The sequence below is a fragment of the Aegilops tauschii genome, chromosome 2 (genome assembly GCF_002575655.3).
Source record: "Aegilops tauschii subsp. strangulata cultivar AL8/78 chromosome 2, Aet v6.0, whole genome shotgun sequence".
NCBI lineage: Eukaryota > Viridiplantae > Streptophyta > Magnoliopsida > Poales > Poaceae > Aegilops > Aegilops tauschii.
In genome coordinates, this window is record NC_053036.3 from 243416966 (window position 1) to 243439106 (window position 22141).

A 22141-nucleotide genomic window follows, 5' to 3' on the forward strand; every position below is an offset into this window, starting at 1 on the left:
CCCGTGCCTCTCGCGGAAGGAAAACAAACACGTTTTTTCGTTTCCGAGAGACACTACCCGAAGCAAATCTGTACCTCCAGGAGAAGTAAATCCGTACCTCTCGTGGAAGGGAAAAAACACGTTTTCCTTTTCTTTCCAAGACCACAGCCGTACCTTCCCCGGGAGAAAAAAAACACGTTTTTTGTTCATTTCTAGGAGGCATGACCGTGCCTCTCGTGGAAGTAAAAAAAAAGAAAACACGTTTTTCCCTTTTCGAGAGGCACGATTCGCAGAAGTAAAAAAACGTGTTTTTTCGTTTCCGAGAGGAACGGTCATTCCTCTCATGGAAGCAAAAAAATGCGTTTTTTCGCGCAATTTAAAAAAACATTGTGTCCAATAGCTAAGAAAGACCGGTGAAAAACCAAAAAGTCGAAGAAAAAAACCATCTTAAAAGCCGAAATCGCGTGCGAAAAATAAAATAAAAAATATCAGAAGGAGCGCACAGAGCGCGACATATGGCGACGGCGGAGAGCGCGCTCTCACACCACCCACGTGACCCTTGCGGGGGCTCTTGAAGAAGTATTCCTTCGTTTGTTGCTCCCCTTATTGTATCATAAATTCATAACTTAGCAGTTTGTGACCCCGCAAAAAGAAAAGGGAAACGTTTATAAACGGCGTGCCGGCCGAACCGTTCCGCCGGACTCCTCGACATCCACCGCTGCTCGCGGGCCCATGCGGCAACTCGTCATGCCCACATGCGCCACCTGGCTGGGGATCCACATAACCGTCATCTCCCCAAATGCGTCATCTCTTCTGCCGCACCACGACCCCTTCTTCTCCCCTGCTTCTGCACCATCGACGGCGAGGTCTCGACAATGGCGCATCCCACTGCAACTCCGATGCTGGTGTTTTTTTGAAAGCAGGACTGCGGGGGGACACGGTGACGGCCTGGGAAGCTGGATGTTTCTATCGGCGACAGGGAAACAGAGACCTCCAGTGCTAAAAACGGCGATGGTGGAGAAGGTACGACGACGACTATGGCGGAGCTAGCGCCGGTGACTTTTTGCTGGAACCAAGACTATGGATGCTACAACCGGCTATGGCGGAGCTACCACCGTCGAATTTTTTTGCTACAACCATTTTACGAATTAGCTGCGACCTGGGTCGGCAGCGAGATGATTTGCTGCAACTGTAATTGTTTTTTGCTACTACCGGCGAAGTGTTTTGCTACATCTTGCGACCTCACGACGGCGGCGACGGCGATTTTTGCTGCAACCGTAATTGGTTGTTGCTACTATCGGCGAACTTTTTTGCTACATCCATCAAGGCGGAGCTACGACCTCGCGACGGCGGCGACGACGAATTGCTACAACTGTAGTCGGGCTTTGCTACGACCGGCGAAGTTTTTTGCTACATCCATTTCAATGGCGTAATTGGCTGGTGGGAGTCGTCGACGCAATTCCGTTCAGCGAGCATCAACGGGGGCGGCGGCGGAGCTACAACCGGAGCCACCAAGAGCTGCAACCGCAGGTGCTGCTGTTGCATGGGTCAAGGCAGCGACGAAGACGACCGGCGAGGGTGGGGATCAACAACGAGGACGGCCGGCGAGGGTGGGGACCGGCGACGAGGAAGGCCACCGGAGGGGAGATAAGGCACCGGAGGGAAGCTGGGCGAGACGGCGAAGATGCGGGTTACCTGCGCGAGCGCGAGATGCGCGAGGAGGAAGAAGATCTGGGATAAATCTTTTTTTTTCCGCTAGATCAAACGGCCAGAACAAGTGGCATCCTGCGGCTAGGGCGTGCGCGGGCGCAGATCACTCGCCAAAAGAAAAAGGCAGTTTGTGCACTCTGGTTTTAGTGTCCGTCATATTCAGTGGATCATAGCTTTGGAATTGGATGCTGGTCTGATAAGCACGGGCTGGCATCGGAGTGCAACAATATATTGGGTAGTGGCGGTCGTAGACAAATATCCGGGTAGTTTGCACCAGCGCTTTATTATTTGGGAGGTCTATCCGTAGCCCAATCTCCAGCCCGCCAACGTGTGGTGTTCGCCGCGCCCAAATCCAACCAAAATCTTTGCTTCACCCCACCACAAAAATCCTACTCCCAAATCACGCCCGCGGTCTTACCCTCCTCCTAGGCAGAACAGAGGCAGTGATTCCACGGGCCACCACCTACTGCCTACCATGGCCGCCACCTGCCGCTTCGCCGCGCCACTGGGTCTCGCCCCGCTGCCTCGCAGCTGCGCCGGCGCCAAGAGCGTCGCTTTCTCGATAGGCACCACCAAGGTAGCTACACGGACACGGAGCGTCGCGGTGAGGGCGGGCGACGGCTCGGCGGAGACGCCGGAAATCCTCAAGGCTGCGCAGGACGCGGTCAGAGTACCTTTTGCTTGCTTGCACAAACACTACACGGTATACGGGAATGTGCATCGTCGTGACTGATTAGAACTGTTGCTTCTAGGCAGTGGGCAAAAGTTGAGGACAAGTACGCCGTGGCCACCATTGGCGTCGCCGGGCTCGTCGCGCTCTGGACAGCAGTGGGGGCGCTCAAGGTACAAACGGGGCAACTGCCATGATAACAATTTGTTTCTTCTCCTCCCTCAGATATGTAACATAGCTCCTCATTTTCTGTTCGCTTGTGCATTTTAGTCCATTGACAAGCTTCCTATCTTGCCTGGTGTGTTGGAGCTCGTTGGAATCGGGTACACAGGAGTAAGTTCATCAAGCATATGTCCACGTACCTTTTGTCTTTCTGAGAAAGACCATGTATATGTTGTTCGGTTATTATCTTCTCTAACATCACCCAAATGCTGCTACTTCGTGTTCATACAGTGGTTCACATATCGCAACCTCATCTTTCAGCCAGACAGGTCAGTTCATCCTGTTCATGTGATCTTCCTTTTTTTCCTGTCATACCAATGGCTCTCAGCAGAGGGAACAATGGAGAACATCTCTTATTAAGTTTACATCCATATGTTACATTGTGAAACAATATTAGAGCATTATGTGTCATATATAACTGAAATCGAGTAGGAGACATTTTCGAACAATAAAATGTCGTAAGAGATTGGAGGACCTATGTTACCAGATATTCACTGTTAGAAGGAATAGAGAGGGATTGGTGAAATCGATGATTTATTGCTTGAGCCTCGTGGACATATATATAGGAGTACATTGCCATCTTGGAGTACAAGACAATGTAGAATAAATCCTACACTATCCTACGTTTCCTAAATAACCGTGATACTCAACATCTTCCCGCAGTCACAATGGTAGCGATGCAGGCGGTGAGACTGGAGAAGAATCCAAAGGTAAGCCGACGGACACCCTCCCACAGTCGTAACGGTTGATGCAACACGGAAGTCGTGACTGGAGTGGAAACCAACAAGGTTGCTCAAGCAAAGCGGTAGCCCTTTGTGCCATTGTCGAGGTAGCCGAGAGCGTGTGTGGTGTAGCCGTGGTCGGGGAAGTCGTGCGAAGAATGCCGTGGTCGATGCGGAGTCGGGGTAGCCGGTGTCGAGGAAGTCGCCGGGGAGCTGCGGGCGCAAGAAGGTGCCGAATTAGTCATGGTTGCAGTGGTGTCGAAGTAGCGGTGTGCCGGGAAGAAGACATTGTTGACGAGGCGTCGCGCCAGGTTTGCCCAACCCGGGGACACACCGTAGACGAAGGCATGCGTCGGTATTCCCAGCACGGGGCATGCGTCGACGGACAAAGACGAAGTTGACGAAGCGTCGCATTAGGCTTGCCAGGCCCGCGGACACGCCGTGGACGAAGGCACGCATCGGTGTTGCCAGCACCGGGCATGCGTAGACGAGGAAACTGCACGAGCTGTACGCCATGTTGAGGGGTCGGAGGGGCCAGCAGAGAAGGAGACTCGATGACGGTTGTGGTGCCAATCGGCGAGGGGCTGATGTCACCAACGGTGGTCGGAGTAGACGAAGTTGTCGGGGAAGATGATGTCGACGTTGGCGATGAGCTGGTGCTGGACAAAGACGAAGGGGGTGCACGGACGGCGATGGCAACTACGGGAGTAGCAGCGGCGGCGGTTGAGGAAGAGCGGAATTGGTGGACGGGCAGCTACGGCTGCTACGGGGTATCAGCGACGGCGGCTAGGTTAAGAGCGCGGCGGCGGTGCTCGAAGTAGGCGAGGAACCCGACAACGTGACGAAGACCGGCGCGGACAGTGGCATTCCCGCGCTGAGGGAGGCGGCGCTACGCATACCACGGGAAGTAGACACGCGGGGACGGCGGAGTGGACCGCGGGCCGCGGCGCTATGGTCGGAAGGGCGACGCAGCGGTAGCAGGCGGGTCGGGCGACTGCGGGAAGACCTCGGTGCGGCGGTGTGGACCGCGTGCCGCCCCGCTACGTCCTGAAGGGGCGGCGCAGCGCACTGTGCGGGTCGGTGCAGCCACGGGAATGGCCTCCGGCAGCGACGGGGACCGCGTGCCGCGGTGCTATGCCCCGAAGAGGCGACGCAGCGGCGGCGCGCGAGTCGGTGCAGCCGTGGGAAGAACCACGGGATGGCGGCGCAGCGGCAACCCGTTGCTCAATCGGTGGAGGGGCGCACCGTACTCGAGGACATCCTTCATGGGACGTGCAGAGGCGCGCACAATCAATGGGCCAGATTGGTTGCACGACATAAATGAGGCGCATCGCAGGCGGGCGGGTGATCAATCTGATCGCGCATGAGGTGAGGTAAGCCACTCGGTGGAGACAGGGTGGCGACGAAGTCCGACATGAAGCCGAGGACGACAGGCGGCGTGGGATGACGTGCGGACGAGCGCGTCAGCACCGACACCTGGGCTGCCAACGGAGCGCCAGCGCTCGGGCAGCAAGGACCGACTGAGTAACGTAGCAGCGGCGCCCGAGCTCGAGGCAGCCGACGAGGCCGAAGCAGCCGACAGCCGGCCCGACGCAGCCGGGGACGAGGCCGACGAGGCAGACCGCAGCGCCGTCGTCAGACGCAACGGAGGCAGGTGGTGATGGAGAGGACCCGGTCGGAGTAGGCCTGCGTCGGGCGGGTAGACGCGCGGATGACGGCCGTGAGGGGCTGCCTGTCGCGCGGGGCCGCCGGGTCGGTGAAGAAGCCAGCCGGTCGTGCTAGTGTTGGAGTAGAAGCACACGGGGGTTGACGGCGGCGGCGGGCGACACAAACCGATCTGAGATTGGAAAACCAAAAAGAACACACCGATCGAATCGACTGACGGAGAGAGAAAAAAATACAGACCAAGGATAGGGAAAAAGACTCTAGGGTAGCCGGTCAACACGACCGATGGGCGAACCCTAGGTACGGGCTGTGCGACCTCTGGTGGCGGTCATGGCGACAGATTGCCCCGGGGCGGCGCGGAGCGGAAGCGGCGGCAGCGGCTAGGGTTTGGATCTGTTAGGCTGATACCGTGTAGAAGTGCATGCTCTAGCCAACCAAAAGACCGATCTGATGGAAGAGACTAGACAATACATTTATATATGTCAACACTCGTCCTCATGTGTGGCTCCCTCAGGTCTAAATGTGGACCGAAAATGGGCTGCAATTTAATTGCGCTAGCCGGGTTTTGAACTTAAGACCTCTTGGGGCAGCATGCTCTAGCCAATGCAATCAAAAGACCGATATGATGGAAGAGACTAGGCAATACATTTATACGTCAACATTCTATACCAGTATGTTGTATCCCCTACCGCGAGTCCGTGATACAGTGATGAGTGGTGTGTGCCAATCCCAAAACCTTTTTCTTTAATGCTGATAAGAGAGCTGCGAAATCCATTGATTAGAAAGATGCATTACATAAACATCCTCAAAAGAGAAATGCACTGCATAAAGCGAGCGTCAGAAAATAAGAAGGGGGTGCTTCGTTTATCAAGGAAAACCGGGGGAAACCCTAAACAACGCTAGTCAAGACTAGGCCTAAAGCATCATAAAACATACAACACACCAGAAGGCCAACACTCCACAGCACATGCGTTTGGGCATTCAAATGTCTTCGCCACTACCAGAGTGCACACCAAATATCGACGTATCATTCCGGGCTGCCACAAGAATATCCACGAATATCGACGACATCGAATGCGCTATGTCCGGTAGAGCAAGCATATGTCACTACTATCCCGCGAGGTTGGCTGACATAAGTCTCCCGACGCACCTTGCATGTGAAGGATGCTCATGCCGCTCTCACGAAAATGTCACATAAGCCGCCGCCGACTACCTCCACGAGCCCTGGTTCTCTCTAACTGAGTCCAGTTCCACGATACCTAAGAGCAAACACGGCGCCGAGCAAAGCAAATAGCTCATCATCGTTTAATCAAGAAGACTGGATCCAGGATTTCCCCCAAGCCCCAAGCATGTCGGGCAAGGGAAGGTGACGACTGCACTATCGATGCCTCTAACAAGGAGACGTGCCTTTAGGCACCTCCATCGACTGCTCTGGAAGCAGCCAGAGTGTGGCTTTTACCAGCAGCCTCACCCGCCCAAAACCATGGCTGAGCCAGCCCATCCGACATACCACCTCCATGAAACGCTAGCGGTGCTTCACACCTCGCTCTCAGGCCGTGTCCCAGAGGTCGCCGGCCAGCCACCCCGACAGATCTGCACCAGGAAAGCCGAACGCGTGTCACGTAAGTAGGCCTGCCAATAAACCATATCGAGCTTGGCCCCTACTCTGCATGCCTGGGAGCCCGACTCTCCCGCGCAGTCCTAGCACGTCGTCGCGTGCCCAACCGACTGCCCCACCCACTGCTGCGACCGCGTAGCACGAGATCCACGCGCGTCCGCACATTTCTACGTCAACGCGCACCAGCGGCCCTCATGCCTGTCCCGATAGCTTGGTTCCCCTCCACACCGTGGGCGGCATGCCCGCGCCATTCCACACCATCCCGCGTGAGCCTGCACGCCTAAGCGCCCACCCCGCGGACCGCTCCTTCGTCAGATCCAGCATCCCACGCCACCGTCGTCTCAGCGAGAGCAGGAAGAGACCCCTCGCGGGCATTACCCGGCGACGTCCACCAGCGGCGGCGAGGGGGGTGAGTCCTGAGAGAGGCTTATGTGGCGACGCCACGGCTTGCTCCCAGACCGCTCGTCGGAGCGATTTGCTGTCCTGATCGGTGCCCGACGGCCTGGTGCGCTCGACGGTGGGAGCCTAGTGGGCTGAGGTCCATCATGACTCACGGTTTCTAGGGCGGCGGTTGTTGGTGATGGTCCTTCAGCTATTCTCGGTGCATGTGGATGGTTGTGGCGGTCATCCATGGTGGTGATCAGGCCGACGTCGTCTGGTCTTCACAGCGGCAAGGGTCTAGACATCGATGGTGAGTTGGAAGGTGAGGACGCAGGCGAAAGTCGATGACGACGGCGCTTATGAGCGTTGTTTACCTTCATGAAGGCATCAGAGTTGTGGTTCTTCCCTTCTACTTCCTCCGTTCCTAAATATAAGTCTTTTTTAGAGATTTCAATATGGATTACATACGGAGCAAAATAAATGCATATACACTGTAAAATATGTCTATATACATCTGTCCACACTGAAATCTCCAAAAAGACTTGTATTTAGAAACAAAGGGAGTAGTCGATACTGCTCCAGGGGAAACCCTAGGTCCTTGAGCCGGACGATGGCGTCACATATTTGTCGTGCTACTCTCTTGGGGGCATCGTTTTGGAGTGGTGAGGCATGCACTGCAGTTGGCCTCTCTAGGGACCTCACTTGGGTGGCTGAGGCGTGAAGGCGGTGTGTGGCGGCGGACTTCGGTGATCCATCACGGTGGCGGTGGTAGTGCTTGTGTGGTTGACCGGGACATTCCAGAGGTGGAGTAGGTCGCCGCCATGGCGCGCAGTGACAATGCATGGTGTTTTGTCTAGGCGGTTGTGGCCATGCCTAGATTTACTTCCCACATTCACTAGTGTTTGAGGCGTGTTATAGCCACAGCGTCTCTAGTGTGAGATTTTGATACACAGTCTCTTCTCACGAGTCTATGATGCGATTGGAGCCACACGAATGTTCCTGGCTCCGTAAACGGCAATTGATTGCCTAGTGTGTGCATAGTTTCAGTTTGCGTGGTTATGACGTTCGGATTGTGTGCTCCTTCATCATCTTCGTTGCCTCAGTGTCTACTCAACATGGATCGTCACTACTTTTTTCCCCTTTCTCTTTGTTTTTCAATTTGCCTAGGCATAGCTTCAGCCTTCTTTGGCTTTGCTTTGCTGGTGTGATCTTGATGTGTGTGTTGGTGTTGGCTGTGTGCATCTTAGTTATGCAGAGGTCGGGTGTTTACTCATCGTGTTTTGTATTTCCTTGATGCTTCACTATGAGTTAATAAAAAGACGCTATTTATGGAAAAAAATAATATATGTTATCCAATCCCCAAACCTACTGCGAGGAAATTTATTGTTTCATACATTCATACTTTCACAAAAAGGAACTAGATTTCTTGTCAGGTTCTTATCACCTCTGGTACTTCTATGCGTTCCAGGGAAACTCTGATCAGCAACATCAAGAGCACTTACAACGAAATCACTGGGAGCAGCAGCTAATTATGCAGCATTTGCAAGATGACGTCAGTAAACAGAGGGTAACTACATCAGTGGGCAACCATTCAAAAATCAACAAGTAGTGACATCTCACATGGATGTTACTGTACTTTTCTATTCCTTTTGGCTTTTGGCTCAAGTGAAAGAAGAAACTTTGCTGGTGAGCTGGTAACTTAGTCCGAATTTCTAATCTACAACTATGATATATTACAGTTCATTTGCAGACAGGCACACTGTCAAGGTCGATGTGGGGTTTCAGATAACATTATTGTTGGCTCTATGTATTTTAACCAATTGTAGTCATATGATCAATCGATATCAAATCACATTAATGAACCAAGAAATGAATGAACACGTGAAAGTTTCTTACAGTGCATATAAATGTCTTTTTGGCTCTATGCTATGGGGTTCTTCAACTGTTCTTTTTTACTTGAAGCACTGTAACATCTTTTTGTTACGAGTGTGGTGATTTTGATGACCATGTGGCGATTGTGGCACGTCCGCAATGAGCTCACCCACTGGAAAGTAGCTCCACCGACCGAGGGGTCGCGTGATTGCTTGTATCTGCGTTGCTAATTCTCCGAAGAGGTGAGAATGATGCAACATAGCAATGGTAAGTATTTCCCACAGTTATAAAACCAAGGTTATCAATCCAGTAGGAGAACCAAGCAACACTATGTAAAAAACACCTACACACAAATAACAAATACTTGCAACCCAACGCGTAAGAGGGTTGTCAATCCCTCCTCGGTATTGAGATAGATAAAATTGTATGAGATTTGATAAATAGATCTGACAAAAACACAAAATAAAAAAAAATGCAACAATGTATTTTTTGGGTGTTTGAAATAATAGATCTGAAAATAGTATGAAAGGAAATAGACCTGGGGCCCATAGATTTCACTAGTGGCTTCTCTCGAGAAAATAGCACACGGTGGGTAAACAAATTACTATTGGGCAATTGATAGAAAAGCAAATAATCATGACGATATCCAAGGCAATGATCATGTATATAGGCATCACGTCCAATATTAGTAGACCGACTCCTGCCTGCATCTACTACTATTACTCCACACATCGACTGCTATCCAGCATGCATCTAGTGTATTAAATTCATGAGAAAACGGAGTAATGCAATAGGAACAGTGACATGATGTGGACATGATCTATTCATATGGGAATAGACCCCATCTTTTTATCCTTAATGGCAATGATACATGCATGTCATGTCTCCTTCTGTCACTAAGAATAAGCACCGCAAGATCGAAGCCATCACAAAGCACCTCTTCCCATTGCAAGAAAAATCAATCTAGTTGGCCAAACCAAACTAAAGTTTCGGAGAAGAAATACAAGGCTATAAAGATCATGCATAAAAGAGTTCAGAGAAGATTTAAATAATACTCATAGATAGAATTGATCATAAACTCGCAATTCATCGGATCCCAACAAATACACCACAAAAAGTCATTACATCAAATAGATCTCCAAGAACATCGAGGAGAACATTGTATTGAAGATCAAAAAAGAAAGAAAGAAGAAGTCATCTAGCTACTACGGACCTGTAGGTCTGTGGTAAACTACTCACGCATCATCGGAGGAGCACCAATCAGGATGATGAGCCCCTCCGTGATTGTTTCCCCCTCCGCCAAGGTGCCGAAATAGAGCTCTAAATTGCATCTCGTGGTTTTGGAACTTGCGACGGTTGAAATTGTGTTTCATCCACTCCCCTAGGGTTTCTGGAATATCTGAGTATTCATAGAACTGAGAGGCGATGGAGAAAATCATCATGGGCCCCACAAGGCACCAGGGCGCGCCTGGGGCCTCCGGCGTGCCCTGTTGTCTTGTGGGGCCCATAAGCCTCCTCTGGCACACCTCCTGGGCTCCCTGGGTCTCTTTTGGGCAGAAAAAAATCTCAAAAAAGTTTCACCGCGTTTGAACTTTGTTTGATATGGATAATCTGTGAAGTAAAAACAAGCAAAAAACAACAACTGACACTAGGCAGGTTAGTCCCAAAAAATGATATAAAGTTGCTAGTAAATGAATATAAAACATCCAAGGTTGATAATATAACAACATGGAACAATAAAAAATTATAGATACGTTGTAGACGTATCATCGCGTCGGTTCCTTCATGGCTATATTAGCTCGCAGTTGTGCATGCAGCAACGTCCGCTTGGGAACATGGAGAAATGGAAGTTGATGCTTTCCTTTTTGTTTTATGATAAATGTCGCTTTCATCGACAAAATATAGCATCGAGCGGATACAAATCAAGATGAGGAACACCCAACATTCGCATAACTAAAATGCACATAGCTAATACCAACAATTGACCAAATGAAAGTAAAATAAACCGACATATCGACAACATAATAATCATATGACTGACACTATGCTTATGTCAAAGCATGTGGTGGACTATTCGGAGATTATGCTGACACCCATGTTGGGTAAAAACCACCATGGCCACCTGCTCCAACCGCATGGACACCGCCTTGTACAACGGTTGGCACTCCATTCAGTGTAGGGTAGACTACGTATGAAGCGAGTGCGTGCATCGGAGAATAACCTGCAAAGGAGAACATTTTTTGTCATTAAAAATCAAATCATTTCTACATAGTCAAAGCGACCACGATAAGACATACGCTCAAACACTTATTAGCTTTTGAACCCATTTGGAATACCGCTCAACCAATGCCAAAAAATATCCCCAACACCTGTGACGGATACAAATTATATACTACTTGGATGGCTGACAATATAGAATGCACAAATTTACATTGAAAAAGTTGTGTTTGATTGTCCCATCATGAGTACAAAAGCTACACTTCTTGCTTTCTTGTCAATTGCGATGGACGGGGTTGTCTTTTCTTAGCACAACTCCCCTCCGAAGACACCACACGAAGATTTCAACTTTTAGTGGAATTGTTGACTTCCAAATTTTCTTTTTGTTATCCACTGGAACCTCTTAGTGCCTTAGCACACCATACATTGAGTCAACTGTGAAGGACCCAGATGTAGTGAGATTCCAGTGAAACTCATCTCATCCATGTGTCAGGTTAATCCACCCCCAACAGGATGGAAGATTTTGCCATGACATAAGACCGGCCAATCAAATCCCACCTGAAAGAAATATCTGGCAGGGATGAACTAATAACCTATGCAATAATGTCATTCCTATATCGAATAATATGGTACAAATCAGGCTATTGTTCTTGGAGGCTAGCATTGCCTAGCCACTTGTCCTCCCAGAAACAAATCTCCGACCCATCTTTTATCACAAGGGATCCAAAGCAAACAAGAGGCTCTTCTGCAGCCTGTTAGGGCATATCTCTCACTAGTTGGTTTCGGTGTTGATGACAATGCGCTTTGCAGACTAACTGTGTGCCAATGTTATCACACCAAAGAACCAGTGGCTGTCGCTGAGGTACTCGCAACTCACGAAGCAAAGAGTGTACCCAAATAAGCTTTACAGTTGCATTAGCTAGAGCCTTATACTCAGCCTATGTATGTCGGCGTTCTGAGAACGGGGGTCCCCAGACTTGCCTGCCTGCAGCCCACGGCGTGGCTAAGCCCGCAGGCCGTACGGCCCATCTTCATCAACAAGACATCCAAGACCCTCGCGAGGGTCCAAGCCTCGCGAGGCGAACGACGCAAGGCCTCCTCCGGAGTGGCCTAGTCAGGCAGGCTCAGGAGGAGCGGAGATATCAAGGCGGGGCAAACCTCACGAGGCTCTCGTGACGTGAGCCATGACGATCGACACCAGGCGGGCGCCAGGCAGGCGCCAGCGCGCGCAGCGTCCTTGTTTCTTCTTTGGGGCTAAGGAGGCCAGCGCAGGCGAGGAGTACCGAGGCATCAGGCAAAGGTTGCTATATCGGTGCAACGAGACCAAGACCAGAAGGACGGCAAGACGGAGGTCATCGTGGAGCCCAAGACGGCGTCACCACCAGAGCCTTTCACAGGCGGAGACCACTTTTGTCAGGATAGCTTGTACTAGCTGTCCCCCTTCAAATTTGCCCGCCGTTGTTGGCTCCCTTCCCGCTCAATATTTGGGAAGAGGACTAGGGCCTATATAAGTAGAGCTAGCCACCACAGTAGAGGGGATCGAGCAATTCACCAAGCTCTCACCCGCCAAGACACCAAGCACAAGAACACCTCAACCTCAGGAGGCTGTTCTTCCCTTGTACTGTTCATCATCAGCCCTAGAGGCAATCCACCACCACCACACTGGAGTAGGGTATTACACCACAACGGTGGCTCGAACCAGTATAAATCTCGTGTCTCTCTGTGTTGCGAGTTCGTCCACGAGATCTTAGCGAGCTTGGGCGTAGATCGGTAGGAGGGAAAGACTTCGCGCGCACCCCAGTGTTCGAACCTTAAGGGTTTGCCGGAACCCCACATCCGACATTTGGCGCGCCAGGTAGGGGTGCGCCGTAGCTCCCTCTCGTCGATCAGTTGCTCAGCCGCTCCGTCGTCTCCATGGCGGACGCTCGCCGTGCTCGAGCTGAGCGTCGGGCTGCCCTCACCGCCCGCGTCGCTCAGACGGCTCCCGTCGGCGGGCCACCTCATCGTTCTCCGTCTCCTGCCGCCAACGCTGCCACCGTCCCGGCGGGGAACGAGCAGCAGGCGTCCTCGCTGCATCCTTCGGTGCGGCACGACGGCCACACCGCCACTCCATCGCTGACCCCGGCCGGTTCTTCGTCTCACGGGCGCCGCGCTCCCATGGAGGCGCGGGCCGTGCTTCTCGCGGCGAACGAACTCCTACGCTACCGCCCAGTCGATGACCTCTACGAGGAGTGGCTCGATCGCGTCGCCGAGCTCATCCGCGCCGCAGGGGGCTCCCCGGCGCCGTCCCTCTCTCTGCCTCACCCTCAGCCAGCCGTGGGCAACGAGACCCATGACGCGCCTCCACCACCACTGCCTCAAGACGGCGCCTTGGCACCAAGGCGCGCGGCTCCGCGGCGTGATCCGCCGAGCCCGGTGCCCGCGCGCGAAGAGAGAAGCTGCCAAGAAATCCCGCGGCCGCGAGAAGCTGCACCTGTGCTCCCCGCGCCGCTTCGTCAAGACCGCGCGCCGCCCGCAGCGGCGCCGCATGGACCTCGCCAAGACCAAGCTCCACCTCTGAAGCGGGCCCTAGCAACCACGGCTGGCTGCCGCGCCTTCACTCCTGAGCTGCGTAGCGTCGCCTGGCCTGGCAAGTTCAAGCCGGATCTGCCTCCTCGCTACGACGGCACCGCCGACCCCGCTGAGTTCCTGCAGCTCTACGAGATGAGCATCGAAGCAGCCAACGGCGATGAAAAAGTCATGGCGAACTGGTTTCCCATGGCTCTCAAGGATGGAGCCCGCTCCTGGCTCCTGAACCTGCAGCACGGCTCGATCTCCTCCTGGGACGAGATGCGCAACCGCTTCGTCGCCAACTTCCAGGCCACTCGCGACCGCCCGCCGACCGCGGGTGACCTGCGCTGCATCAAGCAACAACCAGGAGAGACCCTCCAGAAGTACATCCAGCGCTTCAACAACACCCGCCTCAAGAACCCCAAGGTCACGGATGAGGCCATCATCTCTGCATTCTCCGACGGCGTCCGTGACATGAAGATGAAGGAAGAGCTCGCTATCCATGAGGAGCTCTGCACATCTCAAGAGCTGTTCAACCTGGCGACCAAGTGCGCAAGATCTGAGGAGGGGCGCCTCTCTCTCCTTGAGCTGTCGGCCGCGGGCGCAGAGGAGAAGAAAGCCAAGGCCAAGGACGTGAAGCGCAAGGAAGCAGTTGTGCTCGCAGCGGAGCCCGACACCAAGCGAGGCAGAGATCAGCCCGAATCATCCAAGAACAGCCGACCGTTTTGTGCCTTCCACAACCTGAACACTCACAACACCAGCGACTGTCAAGAGCTCAGAGCCATACGAGAAGGACGTTTCGGTCGACGCCCCGAGCGCAGCGACCGGGGCTATGGCCATGGAGGAGGACGTGGAGGCGGACGCTGGGACGACCGTGGCCCACGCTAGGAGTGGTGCGACTGGCCTCGTGAGGACCGCTGGCAGGACCAACCTCGCGAGGGCGCCTGGAGGGACCAGCCTCGTGAGGATCGCCCCCAAGGCAACGCCGGTCTTCCCCCGCTGCCGCCACCAAGAAGGAACGACGACCACCACCAGGACGAGGGGGCTGGGGGCTTCCAGGAGCCGCGTGCAATCGCGTGCATCTTGGGCGGCGCCCAGGCCCCAGCCTATCAGCGCATCTTCAAACAGTTCGCTCGCGAGGTGAATGCGGTGCTCCCCAAGCTCGAGGCCACGCGCCCGCTCAAGTGGTCCCAATGCGCCATCACTTTCAACTCGACAGATCAGCTCAAGTGCGCGGCCACCGCCGGCGCCCTCCCGATGTTGTGTTCCCCAATCATCAGCAATGTGCAGGTTACCAAGACCCTCATCGACGGCGGCGCAGGGCTCAACGTCCTGTCCGTCGACACGTTCGACAACCTCCAAGTGCCATGTGAGCAGCTCTAGCCTACCAAGCCTTTCTCAGGAGTGACCGACGGTTCCACCACACCGATAGGGCAGGTCCGCCTGCCTGTCACCTTCGGAGAGCGCAAGAACTACCGCACCGAGCTCATCGACTTCGACGTCGCGCACATCCGCCCGCCGTACAACGCCATCCTCGGGTATCCAGCCCTGGCCAAGTTCATGGCAGTCACCCATCACGGCTACAACGTCCTCAAGATGCCAGGAAGCGGAGGAATCATCACGGTCCCATGTGAAGAGAGGGATGCGGTGTGCTCCCTCGAGCGCGCCTTCCAAGCTGCAGTAATCGACGACCCCGGCAGCAGAAGTGAGGGCCCTCCGGAGGCCATCCCCAAGAAGAAGCAGCTGCGCCGCGCAGGACCTCAGGAGGATGGCGTCACGGCAGGAGCCTCATCAGGATCAGCGTTCGTCCCAGGGGCGCCTCCCTCCATCGCATAGGAAGGCGCGCCCGGCGCCCTCCTCGGGCAGGGCTCGGGGGCTCTCTTCTGGAGGGCCTCAGACCTTGCCAACCTCACGAGGGAGGCGCTTGGGCAACACTTGGTGGCGTGCTTCGCGGCACATGTTCCTCAGGAGAGCATAGGGCAAGGAGTGCCCACCACTCAGGAGTTCATCACCAAGACTACTCAGGAACTACAAGACGCAAGAGCCATGTGTGGCGACAACCGCTCACGAGGCGCAGCTCCCCATCCTGGCGAGGATGCTGGGCTGCGTGTCTGCATCGACGTCCCAGGGCTCAACAAGGCCGCATCTCAGGAGCGCTTCTATCCTTCACGTGTGGGCCGCTGCGAGGGCCCGCCACACAGCTACGTTCGCATGCCCTACGGCTTGCCGAGCGTGGCGTCAGCCTATCAGCGCAACATGCGGCCTGTCCTGGCGGCTCAGGAGGCCAGGTACCACGCCGTCCTGGAGGAAATGGAGACAGTATTCAGGGAACCTCCCGAGCCCCCAGAGCCTCCCGAGGCTCAGAGCTCCGGTGGCTCATGAAGGGTCATTTCTTCGACGCACGCCTTCAGCTGCACCAACTCTACTTCGTCTACAGAACCAGGTGACATCTTCCAAGCTCGTTTAGCTGGGAGCGCCCCTCGGGCTGCATTATTCCCAGGCCGCGTGGGCCCGTCCCTGCGGCATGTATCCCTTTTGCTTATGTCTTTAGCTTACCTTGTTGGGGGCGCCCCCTCGGGCTGCATCATCCCCAAGCCGCTCGGGCCGGACCCGGTGGCATGTATCTTCCTGCATTTACCCAAGTTGACCTGCTCTCCATGCTTAACCTGCCAACTGCTATCACCTGCTCGATCATCGCCTCCCACGGGGCCTCCTCACAGGCACGGCGCTGGTGCATGGGTCCGCCCCTGCCACGTCGACAAATCTGAGAAGTCGAGCTCTGGCTCGCGGCACGCCCCGCGCACGTCACCTCACCAGGCCCTCAGTGCCTTCACCTCATCCAGAGCAACCAGTGGCAGCCTGATGATGTCTACTACGCAACCTTCTTCTTGTAGACGTTGTTGGGCCTCCAAGTGCAGAGGTTTGTAGGACAGTAGCAAATTTCCCTCAAGTGGATGACCTAAGGTTTATCAATCCGTGGGAGGCGTAGGATGAAGATGGTCTCTCTCAAGCAACCCTGCAACCAAATAACGAAGAGTCTCTTGTGTCCCCAACACACCCAATACAATGGTAAATTGTATAGGTGCACTAGTTCGGCGAAGAGATGGTAATACAAGTGCAATATGGATGGTAGATATAGGTTTTTGTAATCTGAAATTATAAAAACAGCAAGGTAACTAATGATAAAAGTGAGCGTAAACGGTATTGCAATGCGTTGAAACAAGGCCTAGGGTTCATACTTTAACTAGTGCAAGTTCTCTCAACAATAATAACATAATTGGATCATATAACTATCCCTCAACATGCAACAAAGAGTCACTCCAAAGACACTAATAGCGGAGAACAAACGAAGAGATTATGGTAGGGTACGAAACCACCTCAAAGTTATTCTTTCCGATCGATCCATTGGGCTATTCCTATAAGTCTCACAAACAGCCCTAGAGTTCGTAGTAAAATAACACCTTAAGACACACATCAACCAAAACCCTAATGTCACCTAGATACTCCAATGTCACCTCAAGTATTCATGGGTATGATTATACGATATGCATCACACAATCTCAGATTCATCTATTCAAACCAACACAAAGTACTTCAAAGAGTGCCCCAAAGTTTCTACCGGAGAGTCAAGACGAAAACGTGTGCCAACCCCTATGCATAGGTTCATGGGCGGAACCCGCAAGTTGATCACCAAAACATACATCAAGTGAATCACGTGATATCCCATTGTCACCACAGATACACACGGCAAGACATACATCAAGTGTTCTCAAATCATTAAAGACTCAATCTGATAAGATTACTTCAAAGGGAAAACTCAATCCATTACAAGAGAGTAGAGGGGGAGAAGCAACATAAGATCCAACTATAATAGCAAAGCTCGCGATACATCAAGATCGTATTACCTCAAGAACATGAGAGAGAGAGAGATCAAACACATAGCTACTGGTACATACCCTCAGTCCCGAGGGTGAACTACCCCCTCCTCGTCATGGAGAGCGCCGGGATGATGAAGATGGCCACCGGTGAGGGTTCCCCCCTCTGGCAGGGCGCCAGAACAGGGTCCCGATTGGTTTTTCGTGGCTACAGAGGCTTCCGGCGGCAGAACTCCCGATCTATTCTGTTCCCCGAAGGTTTTAGGGTATATTGGTATATATAGGAGGAAGAAATACGTCAGGGGAGCCACGAGGGGCCCACGAGGGTGGAGGGCGCACCCAGGGGGGTGGGCGCGCCCCCCTGCCTCGTGCCTTCCTCGTTGATTCCCTGACGTGCACTCCAAGTCCCCCGTATTGCTTTATTTCCAAAAATAACTTTTCCGAAGGTTTCATTCCGTTTGGACTCCGTTTGATATTCCTTTTCTGCGAAACACTGAAACAAGGGAAAAAACAGGAACTGGCACTGGGCTCTGGGTCAATAGGTGAGTCCCAAAAATAATATAAAGGTGTATAATAAAGCCCAATAATGTCCAAAACAGAAGATAATATAGCATGGAGCAATAAAAAATTATAGATACGTTGGAGACGTATCAGCATCCCCAAGCTTAATTCCTGCTTGTCCTCGAGTAGGTAAATGATAAAACAGAATTTTTTTGTGGAATGCTACTTGGCATAATTTCAATGTAATTCTTCTTAATTGTGGTATGAATATTCATATCCGAAAGATTCAAGATAAAAGTTCAATATTGACATAAAAATAATAATACTTCAAGCATACTAACTAAGCAATTATGTCTTCTCAAAATAACATGGCCAAAGAAAGTTCATCCCTACAAAATCATATAGTTTAGTCATGCTCCATTTTCGTCACACAAGAATGCTCTCATCATGCACAACCCCGATGACAAGCCAAGCAATTGTTTCATACTTTAGTAATCTCAAACTTTTTCAACCTTCACGCAATACATGAGCGTGAGCCATGGATATAGCACTATGGGTGGAATAGAATATGATGATGGGGGTTATGTGGAGAAGGCAAAAAGGAGAAAGTCTCACATCAACGAGGCTAATCAATGAGCTATGGAGATGCCCATCGATTGATGTTAATGCAAGGAGTAGGGATTGCCATGCAACGGATGCACTAGAGCTATAAATATATGAAAGCTCAACAAAAGAAACTAAGTGGGTGTGCATCCAACTTGCTTGCTCACGAAGACCTAGGGCACTTGAGGAGGCCCATTGTTGGAATATACAAGCCAAGTTCTCTAATGAAAAATTCCCACCAGTATATTAAAGTGACAAAACAAGAGACTCTCTATCATGAAGATTATGGTGCTACTTTGAAGCACAAGTGTGGTAAAAGGATAGTAACATTGTCCCTTCTCTCTTTTTCTCTTATTTTTTTGGGCCTTCTCTTTTTTATGGCCTTTCTCTCTCTTTTTTATTATTATTCCTCACTTGGGACAATGCTCTAGAAAATGATGATCATCACACTTCTATTTATTTACAACTCAATGATTACAACTCGATACTAGAATAAAGTATGACTCTATATGAATGCCTCCGGCGGTGTACCGGGATATGCAATGAACCAAGAGTGACATGTATGAAAGAATTATGAATGGTGGCTTTGCCACAAATACTATGTCAACTACATGATCATGCAAAGCAATATGACAATGATGAACGTGTCATGATAAACGGAACGGTGGAAAGTTGCATGGCAATATATCTCGGAATGGCTATGGAAATGCCATAATAGGTAGGTATGGTGGCTGTTTTGAGGAAGATATAAGGAGGTTTATATGTGAAAGAGCGTATCATATCATGGGGTTTGGATGCACCGGCGAAGTTTGCACCAACTCTCAATGTGAGAAAGGGCAATGCACGGTACCAAAGATGCTAGCAATGATGGAAAGGTCAGAGTGCGTATAATCCATGGACTCAACATTAGTCATAAAGAACTCACATACTTATTGCAAAAATCTACAAGTCATCAAAAACCAAGCACTACGCGCATGCTCCTAGGGGGATAGATTGGTAGGAAAAGACAATCGCTCGTCCCCGACCGCCACTCATAAGGATGACAATCAAAGAACACCTCATGTTTCAAATTTGTTACATAATGTTTACCATACGTGCATCCTACGGGACTTGCAAACTTCAACACTAGTATTTCTCAATTTCACAACTACTCAACTAGCACAACTTTAATATCACTACCTCCATATCTCAAAACAATCATCAAGCATCAAACTTCTCTTAGTATTCAGCACACTCATAAGAAAGTTTTTACTAATCTTGAATACCTAACATATTAGGATAACCATGCTGTTTAAGACTCTCAAAATAATATAAGTGAAGCATGAGAGTTCATCTATTTCTTCAAAATAAAACCACCGCTGTGCTCTAAAAGGATATAAGTGAAGCACTAGAGCAAATGACAAACTACTCCGAAAGATATAAGTGAAGATCAATGAGTAGTTGAATAATTATGCAACTATGTGAAGACTCTCTAACATTTAAAAATTTCAGATCTTGATACTTTATTCAAACAGAAAGCAAAACAAAATAAAATGACATGACACTCGGGGCAAAACACATATCATGTGGTGAATAAAAATATAGCTCCAAGTAAAGTTACCGATGAACGAAGACGAAAGAGGGGATGCCATCCGGGGCATCCCCAAGCTTAGGCTCTTGGTTGTCCTTGAATATTACCTTGCGGTGCCTTGGGCATCCCCAAGCTTAGGCTCTTGCCACTCCTTATTCCATAGTCCATCAAATCTTTACCCAAAACTTGAAAACTTCACAACACAAAACTCAACAGAAAATCTCATGAGCTCCGTTAGCGAAAGAAAACGAACCACCACTTAAAGGTACTGTGATGAACTCATTATTTATTTGTATTGGTGTTAAATCTACTGTATTCCAACTTCTCTATGGTTTATAAACTATTTTACTAGCCATAGATTCATCAAAATTAGCAAACAACACACGAAAAACAGAATCTGTCAAAAACAGAACAGTCTGTAGTAATTTGTAACTAATGCAAACTTCTGAAACTCAGAAAAATCTACCAAAATAGGAAGACCTAGACAATTTGATTATTGATCTTCTGCAATTGGAATCAGTATTTTATCACGTTCTGGTGATTTTAAACAATTGTTTTCGTGAACAGAAAGTTTCTGGAATTTTCAGCAAGATCAAATAACTATCATCCAAGAAGATCCTATAGGTTTAACTTGGCACAAACACTAATTAAAACATAAAACTACATCTAAACAGAGTCTAGATCAAATATTTACTACTAAACAGAACCAAAAAGCAAGAAACTAAAATAAATTGGGTTGCCTCCCGACAAGCGCTTACGTTTAACGCCACTAGCTAGGCATGATGATTTCAATGATGCTCTCATAAAAGATAAGAATTGAAACATAGCGGGAGCATCATGAAGAATATGACTAGCACATTTGAGTCTAACCCACTTCCTATGCATAGGGATTTTGTGAACAAACAACTTATTGGAGCAAGAATCAACTAGCATAGGAAGGCAAAACAAGCATAACTTCAAAACTTTAAGCACATAGAGAGGAAACTTGATATTATTGCAATTCCTACAAGCATATGTTCCTCCCTCATAATAATTTTCAGTAGCATCATGAATGAATTCAACAATATAACCAGCACCTAAAACATTCTTTTCATGATCTACTTGCATAGAAATTTTTCTACTCTCCACATAATCAAATTTATTCTCATCAGTAGTAGTGGGAGCAAACTCAACAAAATAACTATCATGTGAAGCATAATCAAATTGAAAATTAAAATAATGATGACAAGTTTCATGGTTATATTTATTCTTTATAGCATACGTGTCATCACAATAATCATCATAAATAGGAGGCATGCTTTCATCATAATAAATTTGCTCATCAAAACTTGGGGGACAAAAAATATCATCTTCATCAAACATAGCATCCCCAAGCTTGTGGCTTTGCATATCATTAGCATCATGGGTATTCAAAGAATTCATACTAACAACATTGCAATCATGCTCATCATTCAAATATTTAGTGCCAAACATTTTAATGCATTCTTCCTCTAGCAATTGAGCACAATTATCGGAATCCTTATTTTCACGGAAGACATTAAAAAGATGAAGCATATGAGGCAACCTCAATTCCATTTTTTTGTAATTTTCTTTTATAAACTAAACTAGTGATAAAACAATAAACAAAAAGATTCGATTGCAAGATCTAAAGATATACCTTCAAGCACTCACCTCCCCGGCAACGGCGCCAGAAAAGAGCTTAGTTGACGGGGTGTGAGTGCCGCTTACCGAGCCTCCCCGGCAACGCCGCCAGAAACTGCTTGATGTCTACTACGCAACCTTCTTCTTGTAGACGTTGTTGGGCCTCCAAGTGCAGAGGTTTGTAGGACAGTAGCAAATTTCGCTCAAGTGGATGACCTAAGGTTTATCAATCCGTGGGAGGCGTAGGATGAAGATGGTCTCTCTCAAGCAACCCTGCAACCAAATAACAAAGAGTCTCTTGTGTCCCCAACACACCCAATACAATGGTAAATTGTATAGGTGCAC

General features: G+C 50.2%; 1 protein-coding gene across 2 annotated transcripts; it reads left to right on the top strand.

Moving 5' to 3' along the window:
- The first annotated feature begins 794 nt into the window (after positions 1-794).
- On the top strand, positions 795-8863 carry LOC109769766 (protein CURVATURE THYLAKOID 1B, chloroplastic). 2 transcript variants are annotated; one of them, XM_020328489.4, is made up of 5 exons: positions 795-2353; positions 2446-2532; positions 2630-2692; positions 2813-2850; positions 8436-8863. In XM_020328489.4, the coding sequence occupies exons 1-5, from the start codon at positions 2165-2167 to the stop codon at positions 8494-8496; spliced, it is 438 nt and encodes a 145-aa protein (XP_020184078.1). In that variant the 5' UTR covers positions 795-2164; the 3' UTR covers positions 8497-8863. The 2 variants fall into 2 exon arrangements, with proteins under 2 accessions (XP_020184078.1, XP_020184077.1); XM_020328488.4 differs by having other exon boundaries at positions 2014-2353; positions 2630-2850.
- The last annotated feature ends 13278 nt before the right edge of the window (positions 8864-22141 follow it).